This window comes from Peromyscus eremicus, chromosome 10 (assembly GCF_949786415.1).
Source record: "Peromyscus eremicus chromosome 10, PerEre_H2_v1, whole genome shotgun sequence".
NCBI lineage: Eukaryota > Metazoa > Chordata > Mammalia > Rodentia > Cricetidae > Peromyscus > Peromyscus eremicus.
The window spans coordinates 27,905,358-27,927,392 of NC_081426.1; the positions used below are offsets into that span (position 1 = coordinate 27,905,358).

Consider the following 22,035-nt stretch of genomic DNA (forward strand, 5'->3'; position numbering starts at 1 on the left):
CGTCTCTGCAAGAGCAAGTGCTCTTAACTGCTGAGCTATCTCTCCAGTCTGCTCTATCACTATTCCTAAAAACAAACAAGCAAGGTCTTACTCTGTAGTCCAGGCTAGCCTGGAACTCATGATTCTCCTGCCTCAGGATGAATGCTGATATGAACAGCTATACGCTACCAAATCCACCTCAGATCAAGTATTCTTTGTAATAAGATTTCTAACTACCATACAGATGAGCTTATGGCCACAGGACTATCTGTGAGTTCTCTTTTTCTGGAGTCAGTTTCTGACGCTATCTTCTCAAAGATTTGTCCATCTCCTCTGAGCTGTCCCTGACAACCTCCCTTTTTCTTGTGGTCTACCTTTCTGTCACTGTCCCTTCTTCTGTTCCTAGAAGTGTTTATCATTTTTGAACCCTTGGTCAGTGTGATGGTTAACTTGACACAAGCTAGAATCACCTGGAAAGACAGTCTCAAGGAGGATTTAGACCAGGTTGGCCTGTGGGGGACTGTCTTGATTTTCTTAACTGATTCAGGAAGACTCAGTCAGTGTAGGTGGTATCACACCCTGGCTTTGGGTCCTGAGTTGTGTAAAGTGAGAGAAGCAGTAGATGTGCATATAATTAACATCTCTCTGTTCCTGGTGTGGAAGGAATGTAACCAGCTGTTTCTGATGCTTTGACTTCCCTGCTATAATGGACCACCATCTGAAATTGTGAGCTAAAATAAAATAAACCCTTTTTTTCCTCTAAGTTACTTTTTCTTGTGGTATTTTATCATAGCCACAGAAACAAAATCAAGACAGTCTTGTTCATCCCCTAGGCATATCAGTTTCACAGCTGCTCAGTGGTCAGTTTCTTGTATTTCTGCTCTCATTTTATTATTTCTTCTCTCCCCTTGAAGGTTTATTTCAATTTTGTGTGTATGGGTATTCTGCCTACATGCCTGTCTGCACCACTTGTGTGCCCACAGAGGCCAGGAGAGGTACTGGGTCCTTTGGAACTGGAGTTACAGACAGTTGTGAACTGCCATGTGGGTGCTGGGAACCAAACCCAGGACTTTGGAAGAGCAGCCAGTGCTCTTAAGCACCTTACCATCTCCCTAGCTCCTTCTCTTTTTCTTTTTTTTTTGGGGGGGGGGGTGTTTTGGAGACAGGGTTTCTCTGTGTAGCTTTGGTGCCTTTCCTGGAACTCACTTTGTAGACCAGGCTGGCCTCCAACTCACAGAGATCCGCCTGCCTCTGCCTCCCAAGTGCTGGGATTAAAGGCCTGTGCCACCACCGCCCAGCTCATGATTTATTCTTTCTCCCTCATTAAGCAAATGACTACTGTTAAGTGTCTCTTGGGTGCAGATCAGGAGTTACAAATAGTTATTTTTTTGTTACTTTTTTTCTAAAATGGGTTTTTACTGTACAGCTCAAGCTGACCTGAAACTCCTCGTGCAGGGAACTGGTAACAAGCCTGCCTCAGCCTCCTGAGAGCTTGGAGTACAAGCATGAGTGACTATGCTAACAAGTTTTCACAGTTTAGAAGGGTTGAGGATGAGGAAGGATACTCAGGAGGACACCTACAGCTGGTAAAACCCAGACTACTACCTGATGCTTGAAAAGAAAGAACTCGCTGTTCTGTTTTCAGTTCTCAAACTGGAAACTTAGGTCATTCATGCTCTGCTCTTGTTTTTCCCTAGTATAATCACCTAAGATTGTAAATTCCCTTCTATATACAACTTCATATACATCTAATGAGTTCTGGTCTGCACCCTCTCCTCCAACACCTAGTCCTCAAGATTTTCTGGGGGTTTGGGGAGGGGTTATTTTGATTTTGGGAGTTTTTCTTGGTTTTGTTTTTTTTTGTTTTTTGGGTTTTTTTTTTTTGGTTTTTCGAGACAGGGTTTCTCCGTGTAGCTTTGCGCCTCTCCTGGAACTCACTTGGTAGCCCAGGCTGGCCTCGAACTCACAGAGATCCGCCTGGCTCTGCCTCCCGAGTGCTGGGATTAAAGGCGTGCGCCACCACCGCCCGGCCTTGTTTTGTTTTTTAGTGCTATGGATGAACCCAGAGCCTCATGCATGCCAGGCAAGTGCTCTGCTGCTAAGCCATGCCCTCCTCAGTGGTGGATTCTAGGCCAGGACTCAGTCACCAAGCCACACCTCCCAGTCTCTCACCAGTCGACTCTAAGCCTGTACTCTATTATCAAGCCATGCCCTCTGCCTCTTACTGGTAGATTTCAGGTCAGAACTTCACAGTCAATGGCCCAGTCCTTCATGGTGGATTCTAGGCAAGGACTCTGCTCTTCAGTTATGCCCAGGCCCTCACTGTCATGGAGCCCAGTTAGTTCTAAGTGTTTTTTTTCTAATTTCTACTATTTCTTCTTTGACCTATGAGATACATAAGTGCATTTCTCATGATTTTTTAGGATTTATGTGTGTGCGTGTACACTTTTGTATGCCACTTGTGTGGTTTCCTGTGGAGGCCAGAAGAGGGTGTTGGATGCTCAGGAGCCAGAGTTACAGGCAGTTGGTAGCCACCTGATATGGTGCTGGGATTGAACTCAAGTTCTCTGGAAGAACAGTAAGTGGTCTTCATGGCTAAGCCATCTCTCCAGTCCTCTTATCAACTTTTTAAAAATGAAGTTTCTTTGTTGTTATGGATAAATATCAATTTCTTGACATGTGTTGATATATCCTCCTGACCTGTTCAGTCACACTTTGACTAAGATTCCCCATGCCTGAAAGGCTGTGACTTCCCATTGTCAGGAGTATCATGAGGGACACACGGAACTCAGTCTGTCCTTACTGCTCACCAGAATCCCCTCTGGGATAGGGAATTGGTGACTTTCTCCTTCAATCTGTCCAGTTCTGTCATGGCATGCAGCTTCTGAGAACAGCCACATTTGTGGTTTCTTCCTATTCACAGATTTTAGTGTGTTTTCACTTATATATTTGAACTCAGATTTAACATACTACTGTGTCCCCGAACCCCTGTTCTCTCCTCTGAAGCCCAAGTCCCCTTGCTGCATCCAGCACCCCAAGCTTGTCCCTGCCCCAGGGCCTTTGCACCATCTATTCTGCCTGAGCAGAACATGCCTCCTCAGATGCTCCCCACAAGTCAAGAGCAGCACCCAGTGCCCAGGGACCAGCCAGGTAAGAGTGCAGTGAACATGATGGATGCCTGAAATCAGGTTTTCTGGTGAGCCTGCAGAGGTGGATGTGCCTGCCAGGCCTGGGTGAGGTGTCAGGCCACAAGGCCACATTATATTCGAGATCCACGGCCATATCTACACCAGCAGGACCTGCTCCATCTGAGTCCCACAGGGACAGGCACGAGTGTCTGGGCCCAGGAGAGGATACTTCCTGTGTGAAGGCACTCAAGAGGTAGGAGCCAGCCGAGCAAGGGAAGCTGCCTGAGAGCCTGGGTAGGTCATCAGGGTCCACAGCAGGCTGGACAGAGCAGCAGGCTGGACAGGGTATGTCTCTGTCCCTCACAGCAACAGGTGCCAACATCTATCTCAGTGGATTCAAGAGTAAGCAGGCCTTAGGCCACCCATCTAGTATGTCCTTGAAAAACAGTCTCCAACATCCAAGTGCCTCTGAGACATCATATAAATCAGACAAGATGCACATAATGCCACTGGTCAGGGACAAAGGTGGATTAGAGAGGTAGAGGGTGACAAACAGGGACAGGGGCTTCAGCTGCAGATATGGAAAGGTCTGGGGCTGGAGAGATGGTTCAGAGGTTAAGAGCACTGGCTGCTCTTGCAGTAGGATCTGAGTTCAGTTCCAAGAACCCACATGGTGGCTCACAACCCTCTGGAACTCTAGTCCCAGGAGACCTTCTGACTTCCAAAGACATCAGACATACACAGGCCGCACAAATACACATGGAGACAAAACACACATATACATTAAATAAGTAAATGATAATTTTAAAAAATAAAGAAGGCATGGAAAGTTCTGGAGATGAAGTCATGGGACTATCTTGATATCACTGAACTGTGTACCTAAAGCAACAGGACAGTTACCAAATGACAGCTCTGAGGATGGTGGGAAATCAACCTCGCTGAGGGGTCTGGAGGGTAGAGGCGGGGTTGCACTCCCACATAGATGCTAGCACAGGTGCGGATGCAGGAGCAAGTCTGGCAGGGTTGTAGCCAGCAGTCAAGGGGCAGGAAACAGGGCATCAACGGAGATTCAGAGGAGGGCCCCACCGAGGCTGAGGTGTTAGGGTGGGGCTCAAAGGTCCAGAGCAGGAAAGAGGCAACTGAGAGGAGGAGGCAGGAAGGGGCAGCAGAGGGCTTTGGGAACAGAAGAAACGGTAGGCAGGCCCAGTAGCCTCTGTGAGATCAGAGTTCTCTAAGAACTAAAGAAAAGACACAGAGCATATAACAAGCAGGAAGAGCCAGGCGGTGGTGGCGCATGCCTTTAATCCCAGCACTCGCGAGGCAGAGGCAGGCGGATCTCTGTGAGTTCGAGGCCAGCCTGGCCTCCAAAGTGAGTTCCAGGAAAGGCGCAAAGCTACACAGAGAAACACTGTCTCGAAAAACCAAAAAAAAATAAAAAAAATAAAAACAAGCAGGCAGATGACAGGTAGCTCTAGCTGGGCTTAACTAAGCAAATAGCCACTCAGGCATGCAGACGGGGCATAAAGCAAACCTATTGTCCCTATAGTCCTCCTTGAGAACACCCCTCCCAGTAGGCCAAGTGGCTGAGAGGTCCTTGTCGGCATGGGGGACACTGAGCAGCCTTAGAGTAATGTCCTCAGGGTGGCAGGCCAAGGAATGGGCGAGCTTGCACGGGATTCTAGTGGTCCACAGGAAGGGAGCAAGGATACTCATTACAGAGCTGAGACCAGAAGCCAGAGAGGAGCAGTTCTCAGTGCTAGGCCACAAGCCTTGCAGGGTCTCAGTACCTGGTAATGCTGACACTCATCAGCCCTGGTAATACCACAGTGCCCAACTGGTTGCAGAATTATGAAATCATATTTCACAATCGTTGGCCTGCGTGAGACCTCTGAGTAACACACACACTCTGATAAGGGCCACTAACCAGACGAGGCTGACCGAGAACCGAACACTAGAAGCTTTGGTGTGACCATATGAACTAGCTGGGCCACAGAGCTCTGCAGATGCAGCCCAGGTTCCAACAACAACAAAAAAGCTTTTGGATAGCAATGAAAAGGAAACCTTTAAAGCTGTCACAGCTGTGGAAGTGAATGTGTCGGACAAGTACCACTGAACACAGACTTATATGGGTGCCACTGTCTGCTAATGGGGGGAGGCCTGCTGGCACATCACTGGTTCCCAGTCACAGGAAAGACAAGAGACTCTGAAAGCCAACCCCCACTAACTTGATGTCTGCTCCAGATCATCTGACAGGGAAGTAGGACTAACGCCAATTGCTTTTCATACATTTTCTTGGAAGGAAAAAAAAAGGCATTTTCCTCCAGAGAGGATCACTTCCTGTGCTGTCACAAAGCCCTTCCTCACAATGGTGCTCCCAATGGACATCTTAGGGATTAAAATCACTGAAGAGGTGCTGGCTACGCTCCCAGCAGCATCACTTTTGGGGACTGGTATGGCCACTTCACATCCCAGAAGCCCAAAGCCACTGGGCCACAGAAAAGCAGACTCAGGACTCAGCAGTGGGATCTCACAGGTCAGGTCAGCCAGTACCTCATATTGCTACAAAGCCAGATGGCCCAAGACAGCAGCTGGCCAATCGCAGACACCAAGGGCCAAGGGTGCAGAACACCCCAAGCACCCCAGGCCTCAATCCCTCCACAGGGAGCCTGCAACCATCAGCCCCAAGGTTGTCAAGCAAATCACACTCTTCTCACAGCAGACTTCTGACAGAAAGAGCAGAACTGGCCAGAATCCAGGCAGAACCATGTTTAATAGAATGCCCTCTGAAAACCCATTCCAAAATAGAGAAGCTCTCCCAAACTGTAGAAGCCATAAAAATGCAAAATACTTCTTTAGGAAAAACTGAATCAAAATTACGCCTCAATTTTCAAAATAACACACAAGTTATTTCCACTGGTCAGGCACCAAGGTGACAGACAGCAACCACTGCTCAGCCCCCAGTCAGTTGTTCTCGATCTGCTCCAGGTCCAGGTCACTGTGGTCCAGTGGGAAGACACCCTCCTCTTCTGCACTGTCCCAGTCACTGGGTTCCCCACTGCTCCCACCCTCTCCTGTGCTGGCCTCTGGCTCCCCCGAAGCCCAGGCACTGGGGCTGGTAGGGCCAGGCCTGGGAATCCTTGGGCTAGAGCCAGGTGTAATGATGCCCACAAGGCCCTGCGAGGTACATGGGGAGGACACAACAGTCTTCGCCTGGGTGTCGTCCTCATCATCTTCATAGTCCAGGGAGCAAAGGCTCTTTGAGTTCTTTAAAGTCTGAAATAGAAAAGACAGAGCTGAAGGCATTTCTGATAGGTGTGCAAGACAACATTCTGCCTGCCTATGAGGGCACTGTGTGCTCAGTGTCTAGCCCATCCCAAACAGTCACCAAGCACCAGTGACCTTGGGCTGTTTCCTGCTCACCCCATCCCTGGCCTCATCAGAAAGCAGGGCCACAGAGTTCCCACAGTGCCTACTAGGCTGGTACTGGGAAGCCCAGCATGGACCCACCCAGACCAAACCAGGTTTGTGAGTGCCTAATACCTGGGAAGCCCTAGACACCAGAGACCTCAGAGAGGGCTGCATCCCAGAGCCTGTCTTGCTTTCCGTAGACAGACTATCCAGGAAGATCCCCATGTACCCCATCCCCAACACCCAGTTGTTCCCGAGACCTCAGGCAAGATCAGCCAGTTGGAACTCATCAGACCCCCACACACCCATGATTCATTCTCAAATCCTAACTGCCTCAACCCTGCTTCTCACTTTCCTTTCTCATCTTCTAATGGCTGACCTTCCTCAAATACAACATGTGGAGAGCTTTATCATCCTAAAACATCGAAGACAAAAACATACACACACACACACACACACACACACACACACACACACACACACATACACACACACACAGAAGGGGCCTCTGACTATCCTTTTCCAGGCATGCACACTGAGCCCTGCCAGCATCTTAGACTGCCTCCAGCACATGCTACCCAAGGCATACCCAGGGCACAGAGCCATAAGGGCCAGCTGAGAGGCTGTGCTGTCTGCGTGTGCTCTGTGAATTCAACTACCAGTCTCTGCTCCAAACAGAGTTCTCTCCCAGTTCCGATAGTCCTTGTCTACTCAGAGGGCTTCTTAGACTGCTGCACATGCCTCTTAGAAGTCACCTATGTCCTCAGATGCACACAGGGCCACACCATACCAACTGCCTTTGACATGGCTAGGCCTTGTTTCCCTGCCACTTCCCTGGGGACCTGTGTTCCCCTTCCAGGAGTGCCCAGTCCCTTCCACACTTCCTGTCTATGTGCTCCCTGCAATCTCCAGCAGGCTCCTTTAAACTGGCCTCTGACGGGTGCCAGCACATGGCTGAAGACTCTAAAAGGTATGTGGGTACCAGGACAGTGACACAGATAGCAGGACCCAGGCCATGAAGCCACGCTGGTCGTCAGAACATGAGCTAATCGGTGCTACAAAACAACAGAAGTAACCTTCCTAAAATGCCTCTTGAATGAGACAGAGAGACACAGAGATAGAGACAGAGAGACACACAGAGAGAAACAAAGTAACCCAGGGTGGCTTCAACTTGTTATGTAGCTGAGAGTGGCCTTGAACTTCTGATCCTCCGCTTCCACCTTCTGAATGCTGGGGTTTCATGCATGTGCTACCACTCTTGGCAAAAATCTATTTTTTGACTAGACCATCCCTAGAAACAGTCCCATCACAAACAGACATAATCACATAAGCCCTAAAGCAGAACAGAGCTTCTTTCTCAGAGCAGCGCTTTTATGGGAATTAGTTGTCTCCACAAGACAAGCTGCAGTCTCTTTTGTTTTTATTGTTCAGCTATAAAAAGTGACTCCCTGCTGGGCATATGGCCCTTGACTATGTACACAGCTGTCATCCTGGTACTCAGGAGCTGGAGGATAGGAGGATCTCAATTTCTAGGCTAACTGGGAAGATAAACAGAGATCCTGTCTCGAAAAACAGTAAACCAATTTGAGAAGTAATATTCTAAAAAGCAAATCCTTAAAGATATAAGCAGCTAGGTTCTGGTCACAAAAATGAAAAGGCATAATATATTTTTTTACTCAAATCAAGATGAATTTGACTATCCATGTCACTGTACCAGCGGGAGGACGCTGTGTCAGCTTGTTTCCTGTGTCCCTGCTAGACAGTGGGAATATCCAAGTGACCCCTGGCACGCAGCAGCAAGCAGATCTCCTGTCCTGACAAGACACATACTTGGGTCTGCAGTCAGAAGCCTGCCCCAAGGATTTACACAGTGGTCTAACAGCTGTGTGAGAAAACACTGCTGGGCCCCACTGCCGAGTCAGCTCAGCAGGGAGCAGCAGCCTCCGATGGACTCCTCTATTCACAGAAAAGTAACTGCCACTCAACAAAGAACCTGACACAAAACCACCATCTCTGAGAAAACCAAACACTAGAATACAGAGGTCACAGCCTACACCTTTGCTGACTTGAACTGGCACCATCCCCAAAGGATGTCCCCAAGGGAGGACCCAGCACCTATTGCCACTCAATGATGATCTGCATCCAGGTAAACAAACCAACAAGACTGTTAAAAAAAATAAAGACCAGGGTGCTATACATGCCAGAAATCTTCTAAGTCGAGTGAAACTGACATATTCTGTAGTATCTAGTTCCCGTAGCAAACCTCCTCAGTCACGGTGAAGCCAGGGGGATTCTAGGAACACAACACTCTCCTACAACTATGCTGCCATGCTTCCACAAACATCCAAGGGTTTGCCTCTCCACCAGCACTGACCACATGCTGAGGAAGTCACCTGGCAGATAAAGATGCCTAAATCTGTGTTCACAAGCTCTACTTCCTGCCAGTAAAACTGCTGTACAGACCAAGGGAAAGCCAGAGTCTGAGCCAGGTAGAATAAGCCACACCTAGAGCCTAGCTCTGTGTGTCTGTGCCAGGCCAAGAGCCCAGTACAACCAAGAAACATCAACAGACATTCGTGCACATCCAGGAGGGTGTGCACATCCCGGAGCCTCCTCAGGTGTCAGGGAGGGAAAGAGCAGCCTGCTCCAAGTTACAGAGGCCTGAGGAGTACTGAACATCCATGCCTTGGCAGGTGATAAAAGACAGCCAGAGCACACATGCACGCATGTGCATGTCCCATGTATGTCGTAGGGAGTCCCTCTTACCACCATGCAGTGCCTGCCCCCAGCTCTACTTAAGAAGAGATGTCTAAGCCGGGCGGTGGTGGCGCACGCCTTTAATCCCAGCACTCGGGAGGCAGAGCCAGGCGGATCTCTGTGAGTTCGAGGCCAGCCTGGGCTACCAAGAGAGTTCCAGGAAAAGGCGCAAAGCTACACAGAGAAACCCTGTCTCGAAAAACCAAAAAAAAAAAAAAAAAAAAAAAAAAGAAGAGAGGTCTACGCTCAGGAAAGAGTTAATTTCAAAAGTGGATAAGGGTTTTAGGAACAGTGGGGAAAGGGGGATTGAGTAAACTCCTGTGCCGCAAATGAAGAGCTCCAGGCCTCCAGGAGGGCGCCACTTCTCCAGGCATATTGACAGTCTTTCCAGAGACTCAGTCTCTAAAGAAATAGCCAGAAACACAGGAGTCCCAACACCAGTCTATTCCATAAAACTCAAAGCTGAGGTGTGCTCAGACCCATATCTCAAACAGGAGCAAACCAGAGAAAACATCTCACCTGAAGACAGACCAGAGTAACCATGGGTGGAAGCAAGCTGTAGGGACAGAAGCCAGAAAAAATTTCACCCTCTCTCAACAAGGTACAGAATGTCCACAGAGGTAAGATACCCCTTCAAAACAAGAATCACTGGACTGGCAGAGAACCACCAAGGAGACAGAAATGGGTATGAGGGGCTCGGAGAGGCCCCAGTGCCTCAGCCCCACTGAAGAAAAGAGATAGTAAGGTGTCCTCATCATGAAGTCAGGATGGAAGAGTCTACAGACTGCAAGAGGAAACTCAAAGGATCATCCCAGAAGTGGATGCCCAGTCAGCAGGCAAATGTCAGTCAAGCAGAAACACAAGGTTGGTCAAGGTCCCAGGAAGTATGGAAAAACGGCCTGAAGGGGATGAAAGGGTGGTACTCCACACTAGGTGCACAGGGCAACTGATCACTCTGGACGTAGTGATCCATGATGCCCCACCATGGACTGGGGAAAAGGCAAGCCTGGGCCCTACTCACACCCCACAGACCTCAAGGAAGCTAGCTGGCCTCTGCAGGGAAGATGATGGAGCAGGACTGGAGGTCAGACTCAGGTCCTCTTGCTTGTGGTAAACATTTTACTGACTGAGACATCTCCCCAGCCCCCAGCATTCTTTTTTGAAGGGCCTCCCTCCCAAGGACTTTGGTATGATGCAACATGCTTTTAATCCCAATACTGGGGTCACAAAGACAAGAAGGTCCCTGGGCCCCTGGTCACTTGGTCTAGCCAAACTGGTGAAGCCCATGTCCCAGAGAAAAGCTTCCTTTCAATTTTTTAAAAAAAGTGGTTACTAAACTAACTTAATCCCTAACTGCATCATAAGTATTTGCATATTTGCCCTTCTACCTACAGGTAAGTGTAGTCCTCACCTCTCTGCAACAGAGGGAGAACCACACCAATCAAAAATACCGAGTCATGGAGCCCAGCCCCGATGGTCACATTTACAAAACAACTCTCTCACCTAAGGTTTAGGGAACATTGTAGAAGAGGGAGCAGAAAGCTTCTAAGAGCCAGAGGGCCAAGGAGTTTGCTGTGAGACTGTTTCCTACTAATGTCAGAAGGCATAGTCTCACCAACATGACTGCCTAAATATGAGCTAAACAAGAAGAGACATGCCAAAGTGGACCAGGGGAAAGACCACAGGCCTCAACCCTACACAGAGAACTACAGGAATATATATGAATATACATACGTGCATGTAACAAAAATTAACGAAAAAAAGAGGCCATGAATGTGAAGGAGAGCAAGGAGGGGTATATGGAAGGGTTTGAAGGGAGGAAAGGGAACAGGGAAATGACGTAATTATAATCTAAAAAATAAAAGAATTAATAAATTAAAAAATAAAGTGGGTGACATTCCTGAGGACACCATCCAAGGTTGAACTCTAGATTACTGCACACATGAACACATACACCCACACATAAATATACACACAAGAGGCAGGTGGATCTCTGTGAGTTCGAGGCCAGCCTGGTCTACAGAGCGAGATCCAGGAAAGGCGCAAAGCTACACAGAGAAACTCTGTCTCGAAAAACCAAAATAAATAAATAAATTAATTAATTAATTAATTAAATATACACACAAATCAAAGTAAAAATATATACACAAAAAACCACAATGCTATTCTCACCTGGCCTCCTATACTACTCACCCTGTCCCTACACCATCTGTCTAAACAATTCCAGGTGTTCTAGCCAGTGCCTGCTTAGTACTCAGGACCTTCCTGCTGAGCTTCCTGTCCTGTTACCTGAAGCACAGTTCAGATGCTTCCAGCTGAACTGGGCTCACCTGTTACCCAGCAACACCTAACTAGACGGTGATGCTGGCCTTCAAGTTTAAGTCACAATGGGATGGGGGGACTAAGTGGAGGCTAAGTAGAATAGTGTTCACATCAGGAACAGGGAGCATCTGAATCCTTAAGCAGACAACTGCGGTAGGGAGGGAAGAGGGAGCCACTGCTCAGGAGGACTGAACAGTGGAGCAGGATGAGGTGGGGCCCATAAGACACCGCACCTCCTCAATGAGCTCATCTGTAATGTCCTAGCACCAGCACTGCCCTGGACAGATTTACTTTTCTTACCTCCTGTGGAGCCCAGAGTGTTCACAGCATCTCCAGAGCAGGACTACCCCTTGGTTATCAGTCTATCTTTGTTATAAGCTAACCTCCTCCCTAAAAGGTACCAAGCCAAGGACTCCTCTACTGGCATCCTCATTCTATAAATACTGTCCTCCTGGTATACACATGGTGATGCCACATACCACATCCAGAGCACCGGCTAGCAAGGGATGCTTGAGTACCCAGAACCTGTGGCCAACTATCCAACAGCCAACATCACACTAAAGGGACCACCATTTCCTATCAGCCCTCTACAGTCACACCAGGGAGACTGGGTTTTCAACCCTCAGAGTCACCAGCTTCTAGAAAATCTGACTGTCAGACAGAGTCCACAGTCACATCAGCAGAATGTAAAATAGGCAACAGGAACTAAGCTACCCTCCCAAGACTGGGACTCCAGACAGGCTTCTCCTAAACCCAGTGGCAGTCTGTCCTCTTGGCACTGTCCCAGTATGGACTCAACAGACACACTAAAGCAGCTCCTTTCAGGACAGCCCTAGCACCACCCATGACACCCAGAGTTTGACATTCACTCACAGCAGTGCCTACAGGAGGCAAGTCAGACCTGAAGCCCTGGGGCAGGTATGGATAATGGGGCAGTCAGGGAACTGTCAATGCCAGTCACCAAGAGAAGAGAAGCACAACCCTGCCTCCCCCTCAGTCCTGCTTCCTGCAAGAAGTACCAAGGGGCCACACATTTAATCCCAGCATTCAAGGGACAGAGGCAGGCAAATCTCTATGGCTTCAAGGCCAGACTAGTCTGGTCTGCATGAGTGAGTTCCAGACCAGCCAAGACTCCTTAGTGAGGCCCTGGCTGGGGGTGTGGAGGAAGCAACAGGGGTCTACTACTTCTGTCCCTCCCTAACAACCAACACAGAGGGAGCAGAGCTGCTGAGTCCACTCCAGCTCCTACAGGGGGACTACGAAACCCTACCCAAGCCCCAGATGCATCCAAGTAGACAAGCCCTCCTAGCCACAGTGGAGCCCATTCTCACTGTTCTCTTCTCCTCCCCACTGCCAGCAGTGGCACCTCTCCGGGATCACATGAGAGCAGGCAGTGGTCTACTACACCAACTAAAAGCCTCCCTCAAAACCAAACACTCTGCTGGGTGGTAGTGGTACACACCTTTAATCCCAGAACTCAGGAGGCAGAAGAGGCAAGAGGCAGGTAGATGTCTGAGTTCAAGGCCAGCCTAGTCTATAGAGTGAGTTCCAGGACAGCCAGGGCTACACAGAGAAACCCTGTCACAAAACAAAACAAAACACTCCCCCAGAATGTGCCAGGGATGTCCAGGATGTTAGAGCATAGCACATCTAGGTACCTGCTGGTCTCTGAATGAGGCACAGCCCAAGTCAGCACCTCTGGCTCCTGTAGCCATCACAAGCCAAGGGTCTGGGCCTTCGGTGGTACCAAGCTCTGCCTCAGCTTCCAGGAAAGGCTTCTCACTTTCCAAGCAACTGCCACCCTCAAAATGTAGTTAGGGTCCCCAAGAGATGAGGATGCACCAAATACAACAACAGCTTAGTTGAAAATCCACACTCAGTCCCTCCTTGCTTCCTCAGAGCCCAGGGTCCAGGTTCCACATGTGGGGGCTCTGCCTGTGGAGTATGACTGAAGTTTTGGGGGTCAGTTGGGACAGGCCATCTGAACTGTTTTGGTTCAGAAGAAAGTAGTCAAGTAAGATTAGAAGACTGCCGGCCATAACCGACCTTACCCCAACACCAACACAAGGCAAAGCATAGGCTTCCTAAGCAACCCAGAACAAAAATGTAGCCTCACCCGTGTCATTTTCAGAAAGTCCAAGGATGGGCGCGTCCACCTGGCATCCTCCTCCCGTCTCCGCTTGCGCCGGACCCTCCTCCCATCCAATACGCAAGGCTGTGACCGGCACCGGAGCAGGCCATGGTGTCGGCCTAGCTCAGGTGTGGATGTGGGGGTGCTGCTGGCTGAAGGCAGGCAAGTGCTTGCATCTACAAGGTGCTCTTGTGAGAGAGACAGTCGGCGCCTGGAGGAAAACGGACAGGGTCCTGCAGAAAGCCAAGGTGGACCTGAGCTTGTATTGCCCTCACTGCCATCCACAAAGCCACTGCTGGCGGAAGCTGGCCGGGGTGTCAGCGGTGAGGTAGGGCCAGCAGGTGATACAGGACTCCTGGGTAGGCCTGGGCCTAGACTTGCCTGCAGGGTAGGGTTCCCGAGGCCACTGCAGCTCTGCAGTGTGGCACTCCCACCACTGTTGCATCTCCTCTTAGAGATGGGAGTCCACACCCTGGAGTTACCAGGGCGCCATGGGGAGCGGCATCGAGCCAGCTCCTCTGGTTCTGACAGGGACCGGCAGTGTCGCTTGGTCGGTGGTGCTGCAGGTGGCCCTGTGCTCTCATGGAAGTCCAAGAAGCTGCCCATTTCCGTAGGCCCTGGAGATGCCAGCTGCCATTTGAGACCTTCGGTGTGAGACACACCAAGTGGGCCCAGTGGGAAGGGGCCTGAGGCCGCCTGGCTTCCAATGGGCCATCCTCCATGTAAGGCCTTCCAAGGACTTTTGTCCACTAAGGAAACACAAAGGTGTGGGAAGAAACAGGTGAGCAATAGGAAGCCACACTGTTGAACCCCTTCCCAGGCTCATGGACATATCTGAACAAAAACACCTCTGTTTACATGGTTGCTACCACCCGATCTTCAGTGGCCACTGGCATCTAAATCACCAGGCTTCACCTGGTCTTTATTTATTTATTTTTTTCGAGACAGGGTCTCTCTCTATAGCCCTGGTTGTCCTGAAACTCACTCTGTAGATCAGGCTGATCCTGAAGTCACAGAGCCACCTGCCTCGGCCTCCTGAGTCCTGAGATTAAAGGTGTGTGCACCACCAGGCCTGGCTTCACCTGGTCTTAAGGAGTTGTCTCTCCACCTGTGTTTCCTGAAAATCACCTGCTTCCGATCTTACCTCCATTTCACTAATATATTGTGTCATAAAAATGCTTTACCCCTGTCCCTGGCTAGCCTCTATAGATGAACCTTTGTCAGACAGGAGCCAGACAAAGCTACTTCTTAGAAATTGCCACATTTCTTTTGTTTGTTTGTTTGTTTTTGTTTTGTTTTCGAGACAGGGTTTCTCTATGTAGCTTTGAAGCATGTCCTGGAACTGGCTCTGTAGTACAGGCTGGCCTCGAACTCACAGACATCCTCCTGGTTCTGCCTCCAGAGTACTGGGATTAAAGGCAGGCGCCACCACCACCCAGCAAATTGCTACATTTCTTAATGACCAAAGCGGACAGCCAGTCTCAAATCTTCTTACAGATAAAGGCTTTGGCTGAAGCTGGGTACAGTGGTTCATTTCTGTGATCCTAGCATTTGTGAGGCAAAGGCAGGATTGATGAGCATTTGAGTTTTACTTAGTGTCTAAGATACACAGTGAAACCCTGTCTCAAACAAAACAAGACTTGGCCTGGACATCTGCCTGCTGAACATTAGACTGGGACCCCTCACCCAACATCCTCAAGCCTCCACTTCTTCAGCCCTAAAGCAGGGTGCTGGCAATAGCCCCTTGGTGGCTGGTCATCCTGTAACACCACGCACCTAAGACATCATGGCTTAAATGCAACATTAAACTCCCTGAGGAAGATTTAGGAGTCCTTAAGACACCTGAGCCCAGATTGTAGCTCACAAGACTCAGTCAGCACTCTAGGAGCTAATACAAATCTACATTCCCCAGGTGATATGCCCACACGGCAGCTCTCCATACACATGCTCAGACCAGTCCAGCTCTCCTCTGGTCAGCACTCAGTAAAACCTGGCACCCAGACTCTGCATGAGCCTCTCAGAACTACCATGGCCCTAGTTCCTATTCCTCTTGTTGGCTGCAAAGGGCAGAAAACTGCTCCAGCCCTCACACAGAGAAGTGCAAAGTCAGGTATGTGGGCGTCTTCATATAGAGTCAACCCAGCTGTGAAGCCCAAATATCCAATGACCTGACCAGAGGATGCTCTGGACACTCTTAATGGGAGGACATCCAACAGGTCACTTAGCCTTTCCCTGCTTCTTCTAACCACTGTCAAGCTAAGAGACACTGGAGTAGAGGCCACAGAGACCAATAGGAAAAACAGCCAGGGTCACCTCTAGGGAAAGATACATCAAGGGCCCTGGGGTGACCTGAAACAGCAAGGAGGCAAGAGAGGGGGCTGAGGGGGAAAGGGAAGAAAGGAGTGCATAAGAAGCCCTCACAAACTCTGAGCAGGGACTGAGGTAGTTAACATGGCCACATGCAGGATGGACTGGAGGAGCCAAAATCAAGTGGGAGTGAAGACACAGGCCAGGTGAAATGGGGGATGGGGACTTCATGTCCTCCAACTTTTCGTGAAAAAGTAAGTCAATCCCTCTACCTTTGTAATCAGCAAGGTGAATCTGACACGGTTCTAACCATGTAAGTTGTTCCCACTGTCAAGACCAACACAGGGTGATTCTAACCCCAGGGTCTTTGCTTGGATTTATCAGAAGTGTGCTCCACACTTAGGGACCACTATCCTGTGTAACCACTAAAGAGCAATGTGTCAGGAAGTGAGGACAAGCCTAGGCAGGTCCAGGAGTACTCGTTAAAGCAGTGTACCACAGCAGAATGGCAGCCAGAACCATATACCACCTGATTATCCTCCCAATTGCTGAAGGAAACCACAAAGTGGGCCTTGTCTCTCACATAAAGGGTAAAGCAGTCCCTAGCTTCCTCCCACATCACCAGCAGGAGCAAAGGGAGGCCTTGCTGAGCCTTGACCCTGGCCCATCCTGCTCAGAGACCAGTTCTGACTCCTAGACCATGAGTGGGGTGGGGGGATGGCTCATGATCTTCCTGTCCCACATGTAGGTCACACAAAGGCCTCCCTAAATCTTGCTCTAAATATCTGACTCAGTCCAGCTCCAAAACCCCCTCCTGGCCAAAGGTCCAACACCACCTTGCTCCATCATCAGCTACTTTAGCCCTAGAAAGAGCCTACCTGGGCTTCTGAGACACTTACCGCCAATCTCCAAAGGGAACAAAGGGCCACTTTTGTTCAGTTTCTCAGCAGAATACTAAAAGTGACAAGAGAGAAGTCTCAGTACTCATGTGCAAATTCCAGAGTTCACTACAGTAATGCTAATTCTCCCTAACACCTCGGTTGGTGTTTAAAATAAAAAGCACTAACCTCCAGAAAATATCTTTTTCTTAATAAAAGGGTTGAGTTTTTGTTTTTGTTTTTTGTTTTTTTTTTTTTAAACATTTACTCTCTGTAGAGAGGCAGGTTATACATGTGCTACAGTGCACATGTTAAGGTGAGACGCAACCTATGGGAGTCAGTTCTTTCTTTCCACCATGTGCGTTCCAGGAATAAACTCAGGTCATCAGGTTTGGCAACAAATACCTTTACCCACTGAGCCATTTCACTGGCCCAAGGAAAGTTTTAACCTAATGAGATGTAGCTGAACAAATGACATCGTCCCAAGCCACTACACACTTCCTCATACTTGCTTTTGAAGTTCTGGCCTTTTACTTTTACATGGTGTGTGCTAATGGTCTTTCAAACCTCACCACCTAGTTACTTTTCAGAAAGACCTTGAGAGGCTGGAGATAGTTCAGCAGTTAAGAGACAGCTCAGCATTGGCTGCTCTTTCAGGACCCCAGTTCAATTCCCAGCACCCACACAGAAGCTCACAACCATCTGTAACTCTAATTCCAGGGGATCTGATGCCCTCTTCTGGCCTCCTTGAGCACCAGGTACATATGGTGACATTTTATTTGTACTGAAATGTGATTTTATTTGTATGTTAATAAATAAAGTTGCCTGGGGGTCAGAGCTAACAGCAAGCCATAGCAGAAGCCAGTCGGTGGTGGCGCACACCTTTAGTCCCGACCACATGACAGACAGATCTCTGTGTGTTCAAGGATACAGCCAGCATGGAGACACACGCCTTTAATCTCAATACCAACCATAGAAGACCTGGGGTCTGTATAGACAGGCCGTGACAAGGAGGTCATGTGGTTGGGTTTACAACCAATGAGAAAGCAGAACAGAAAGTCAATAAAAAGACAGACCCACAGGAAGTAGGTCTCTCTCGGAGGGGAAGGACGACAGCGGCAGCGAAGGGTAAGAAAGGTTTTTAGTATCAGCTCTTAGCTACTGCTCTGACCTCTTGGGCTTTTAACTCTACATTTGGCTTTGTGTTTCTTATTTAATAAGACTGTTACATCTACAGGTACAGACATGGTGTACATACACTCAGGCTAAATACTAATACACGGAAAATACAAATAAATAAAACTTTAAAAACACCCATACAGACAAAATTGAAGAAAAAAAAAAAAAGACTGAGCCAAGACCTAAGAACCCTTTACTGCTCATGATGGTACAAATATAGGATCCATGCCCTAGCTTGATGGTCCCAGTCCTGAGAAGGGTCCAGACAGCAGGATGACCCCCTACAACAAGGCAGATAAGCTACTGGCAGTCTCAGAGATTAGCAAAAAATGCTATAGCAACTGCACCAGAAGCCTTGGGGAACTACTGTTGTTTCACATAAAGAGAAACACATTTATAATCCCAACACTCAGGAAGGCCAAGGCAAGAGGAATATTCCAAGTTCCAGACCAGTTTGAGCTACTTAGCAAGAGCCTGTTCAATCAATCAACCAATCGATATGCAAGACAAGTATAGTGTCACATGCCTGTAATCTAGCACTTGGGATTTCATAGAGATGGAAAAGAAGGATCAGGATTTTGGCTATATAGCAAAGTGGGCTAGGTAAAACTCCATTCTCAAAAAAAAGAAAAAGAAAAAGAAAAGAAAAACAACAAATAAAAATAAAAGAAGTTGCTGGGTGGTAGTGGCACACACCTTTAATCCCAGTACTGGGGGGCAGAGCCAGGAGGATGTCTGTGAGTTCGAGGCCAGCCTGGCCTACAGAGCAAGATCCAGGACAGGCACCAAAATAACACAAAGAAACCCTGTCTCGGGGGGAAAAAAAAAAAAACATACATAAAGGAAGGAAGGAAGGAAGGAAGGCAGGCAGAAAGAAAGAAAGAAAGAAAGAAAGAAAGAAAGAAAGAAAGAAAGAAAGAAAGAAAGAAAGAAAGAAAAAGAAAAAAGTTGGGTTTATGACTCAGAAAAGGTACCCTTTAACAACAGGTAGCCTGTCTACAGGCAGACAGATCTTCCTCTGCAGTGGATTATGTTTCCCTAAGCACAGCTGAATGGAGGTGGTGAACACATGACCAGCCTGGTGCTGTGGTCACTGGACCACCTCAGGCTAAGATGGAAAGAGAGAAAGCTACTTTACAGATACTGTAAATGGTGGAAGCTCTTAGCCACTGTGCATAATTAGTGGGCTGCCCACACCTTTCAAACAGCTGCAAATGCCTCCAGCCTTGGGCCAGCATAATAGTTTCACCTTCCGCGTGGCTGGTAACCACTCCCCTAGCCAACAGTCCTCCTGATGAGGTCCAACCACTTACCCAGAGCAAGTACCTGCTGTTTTCCTAGCCCACTTTCCCTGGGCCTGCATCTCCAGTGTGCATAAGAATACACCTACCACAATAACCCAATAGACTCCAGGAAGGACAGGCCTTTCTTAGCCAATAGAAATGGTTCCTGGGGCAGCTGAGGAGCTTTGGGCCTGGACCTAACCAGATGTATTGAGTGCACATTCAAGGACTGGTGCATCACAGCAGGCAGCTACAAGGCTCTGTGAGAGATGGACAGTGGGTCTAATGCAAGAGAGCAGAGTACTGATCATGTCCATTTGTAGGGACCAGCCTCTGGCAGCTTCTGACCTCCTTGGGAGATACTCAAGAAAGCAGATTTGCTGAGACAGCAGGCTCCACTGGGCCAATCCAAGCCTGGCCCTGCCCAGATGGACACGGCTGGGGAACACACACAGGATACCAACCGCCCATGTTACATCTATCTAAACCAGAGGCATGATGAGCCTTCCATGCTTCTTGCTTCCAGCTCAGCCACATCACGCTTTCCTCTCACCTCTTCCCGTCATCTAGCTTATAGCCTTTTACTCTAGCTCTGCTACATCTGTCCAATCTAATGGTGGTGGTCTTGGCTGGCCTTTCTCTCTGCTTCCACTGGCCTCATTATCCTCTTCCCACAGCTAGAGGGTACTGCTACCCTAACCTGAATCACAGCCCTTCTGCTTCAAGCCCTTGGCACCTAAGAGTCAAATCCCAGGACCAAGGCATATGTCTTAGTTAGGTTTCTACTGCTGTAATAAAACGCCATTGACTAAAAATGACTTGGGGAGGAAAGGGTTTATTTGGCTTACATATCCCTAGTCACAGTCCACTGAGAGAAGCCAAAGCAAGAATTCTATCAAGGTATGAACCAGAGGCAGAAACTAAAGCAGAAGCTATGGAGGAATGCCGCTTACTGGCCTGCTCTGCACAGCTTGTTCAGACTGCTTTCTTACACTATCCAGGACCAAGGACCCAGGGGTGGTACTATCCCTACTGAGCTGTGCCCTCACCATCAATCATTAGTCAAGAAAATGCCTATACTCTTATGTTCTCAATTAAGATGACCTCTTCCAAGATGTCTCGGCTGCGTCAAGTTGACAAAAACCAACCAGCACAGTATATGATCTTCACTACTACCCTCAGCCAGGAAAGCACTTCCTGCTCAAGTCACTGCCCACTTCCGCCAGCTACACTGGCTCCTGATCTCCCTGCCTCTCTAGAGGCAAATAAACCCTTTCCCAGCTCTGTATTAAAAGCCTCAGTGCACAACTGAAATGCACATGTGAAATTCAGGTACCAATGTCTCCTGCTGTTTGAAAATACTCTAAGCCCAAATACATGGGACAGCTGGGCCCAACTACCTGTCAACTGCTCCTTCCTTGTTGCCCCCAAATCCCTCATTTTCCCTGCTAACAAAAAACTTCCAAATCTTTTTTTAAAAAGTAGGGGGTGGGGGTATGGGGGGTATCTGGGAGAGATAGCTCAGAGGTTAAGAGCACTGGCTGCTCTTCCAGAGGTCCTGAGTTTGATGAATTCCCAGCAACCACATGGTAGTCCATATAATAAATAAGTCTTTATTAATAAAAATTAAAAATAAAAACTTCTGCCATCTTCAGTGTACACCCCAATCACACCCCAGATCCTCCCTGTTGCTCTGGCAGCGATACCTGAGGCCACTGCCTTCACCAATCCTCTACCTATGGTCACAAACCATCTGTGCCTCTCCTCCCTTGAGGTAGCAATGAATCAGATACAATCACTCACTTTTCCAGGTCTCTCTGTAACAGCTGGACTATTCACTATCCTCCAAGCGTGAAAAGGCAAAGTAAGAAAAACTGGCTGTGCCTCAGGTTCAGGGTATCTAAGTTGGGGAAAAAGGAGCCCATATGCCCAAATAAAGAGAACCTAGATAGCAGAGATGGGAGGAGCCAGCCCTGCTGAATCGGGGGAGGACTGGAAGACACCGGCTTCAGAGGAGGACCATGGGTGCAGGATCACACACTGTGAGCCCATAATGACAGAGTCCATGGTGGCAGACATCAGCTTCTGTCCCCAACAGAGCCCCAAGACTAGGCCATGTCCTTGCATTCTCCTCTAGCTCTGCTACCCTTGAGCTTCAACAGCTGCATCATTCTGGTGGCCCAAGTGCCAGACTGTGGCCACTACAAGTTGTCCCCACCCAGCACATCGGGGCTCAGTCAGGCGGCCCAAACTACCCAGACTAGCACCACAGTCATGGCAACGGAGGCACTGAGTGTTTAATGACTTTCAGTTTTATTAAAAATGTAATTATTTCAAATTTTACTTTTAAAATTGATATTCACTTTTGTTATTAGAAAACTCCCGAAGGGTGGTGGTGGTGGCACATGCCTTTAACCCAGCACTCGGGAGGCAGAGGCAGGTGGATCTCTGTGAGTTTGAGACCAGCCTGGTCTACAGAGCTAGTTCTAGGAAAGCCAAGGCTACACAAAGAAACTTTGTCTTGAAAAACCAAAAAAAGAAAGAAAAGAAAAATTGTTACTATGTTTAGGATGCCTTGACTAGGTGAATCTACCCAAGTGTAAATTTTATGAAAAGTTCACTGGGAAGAATAAACGTCCTTTAGGCATCCAAGTTTAGAAAGA

General features: G+C 48.5%; 1 protein-coding gene across 2 annotated transcripts in view; it reads right to left on the reverse strand.

The window, feature by feature from the left end:
• Positions 1–5,858: 5,858 nt before the first annotated feature.
• Fam53a (family with sequence similarity 53 member A) overlaps positions 5,859–22,035 on the reverse strand; it is a 34,554-nt gene continuing 18,377 nt past the window's right edge. For both annotated transcript variants that reach the window (XM_059275685.1, XM_059275684.1), the window contains exons 4-6: positions 16,932–16,986; positions 13,711–14,474; positions 5,859–6,380 (exon numbers count right to left, since the gene is read on the reverse strand). In XM_059275685.1, the coding sequence (XP_059131668.1) occupies positions 6,069–6,380; positions 13,711–14,474; positions 16,932–16,986 (1,131 nt within the window). In that variant the 3' untranslated portion in view covers positions 5,859–6,068. The remainder of the gene's footprint in view (positions 6,381–13,710; positions 14,475–16,931; positions 16,987–22,035) is intronic.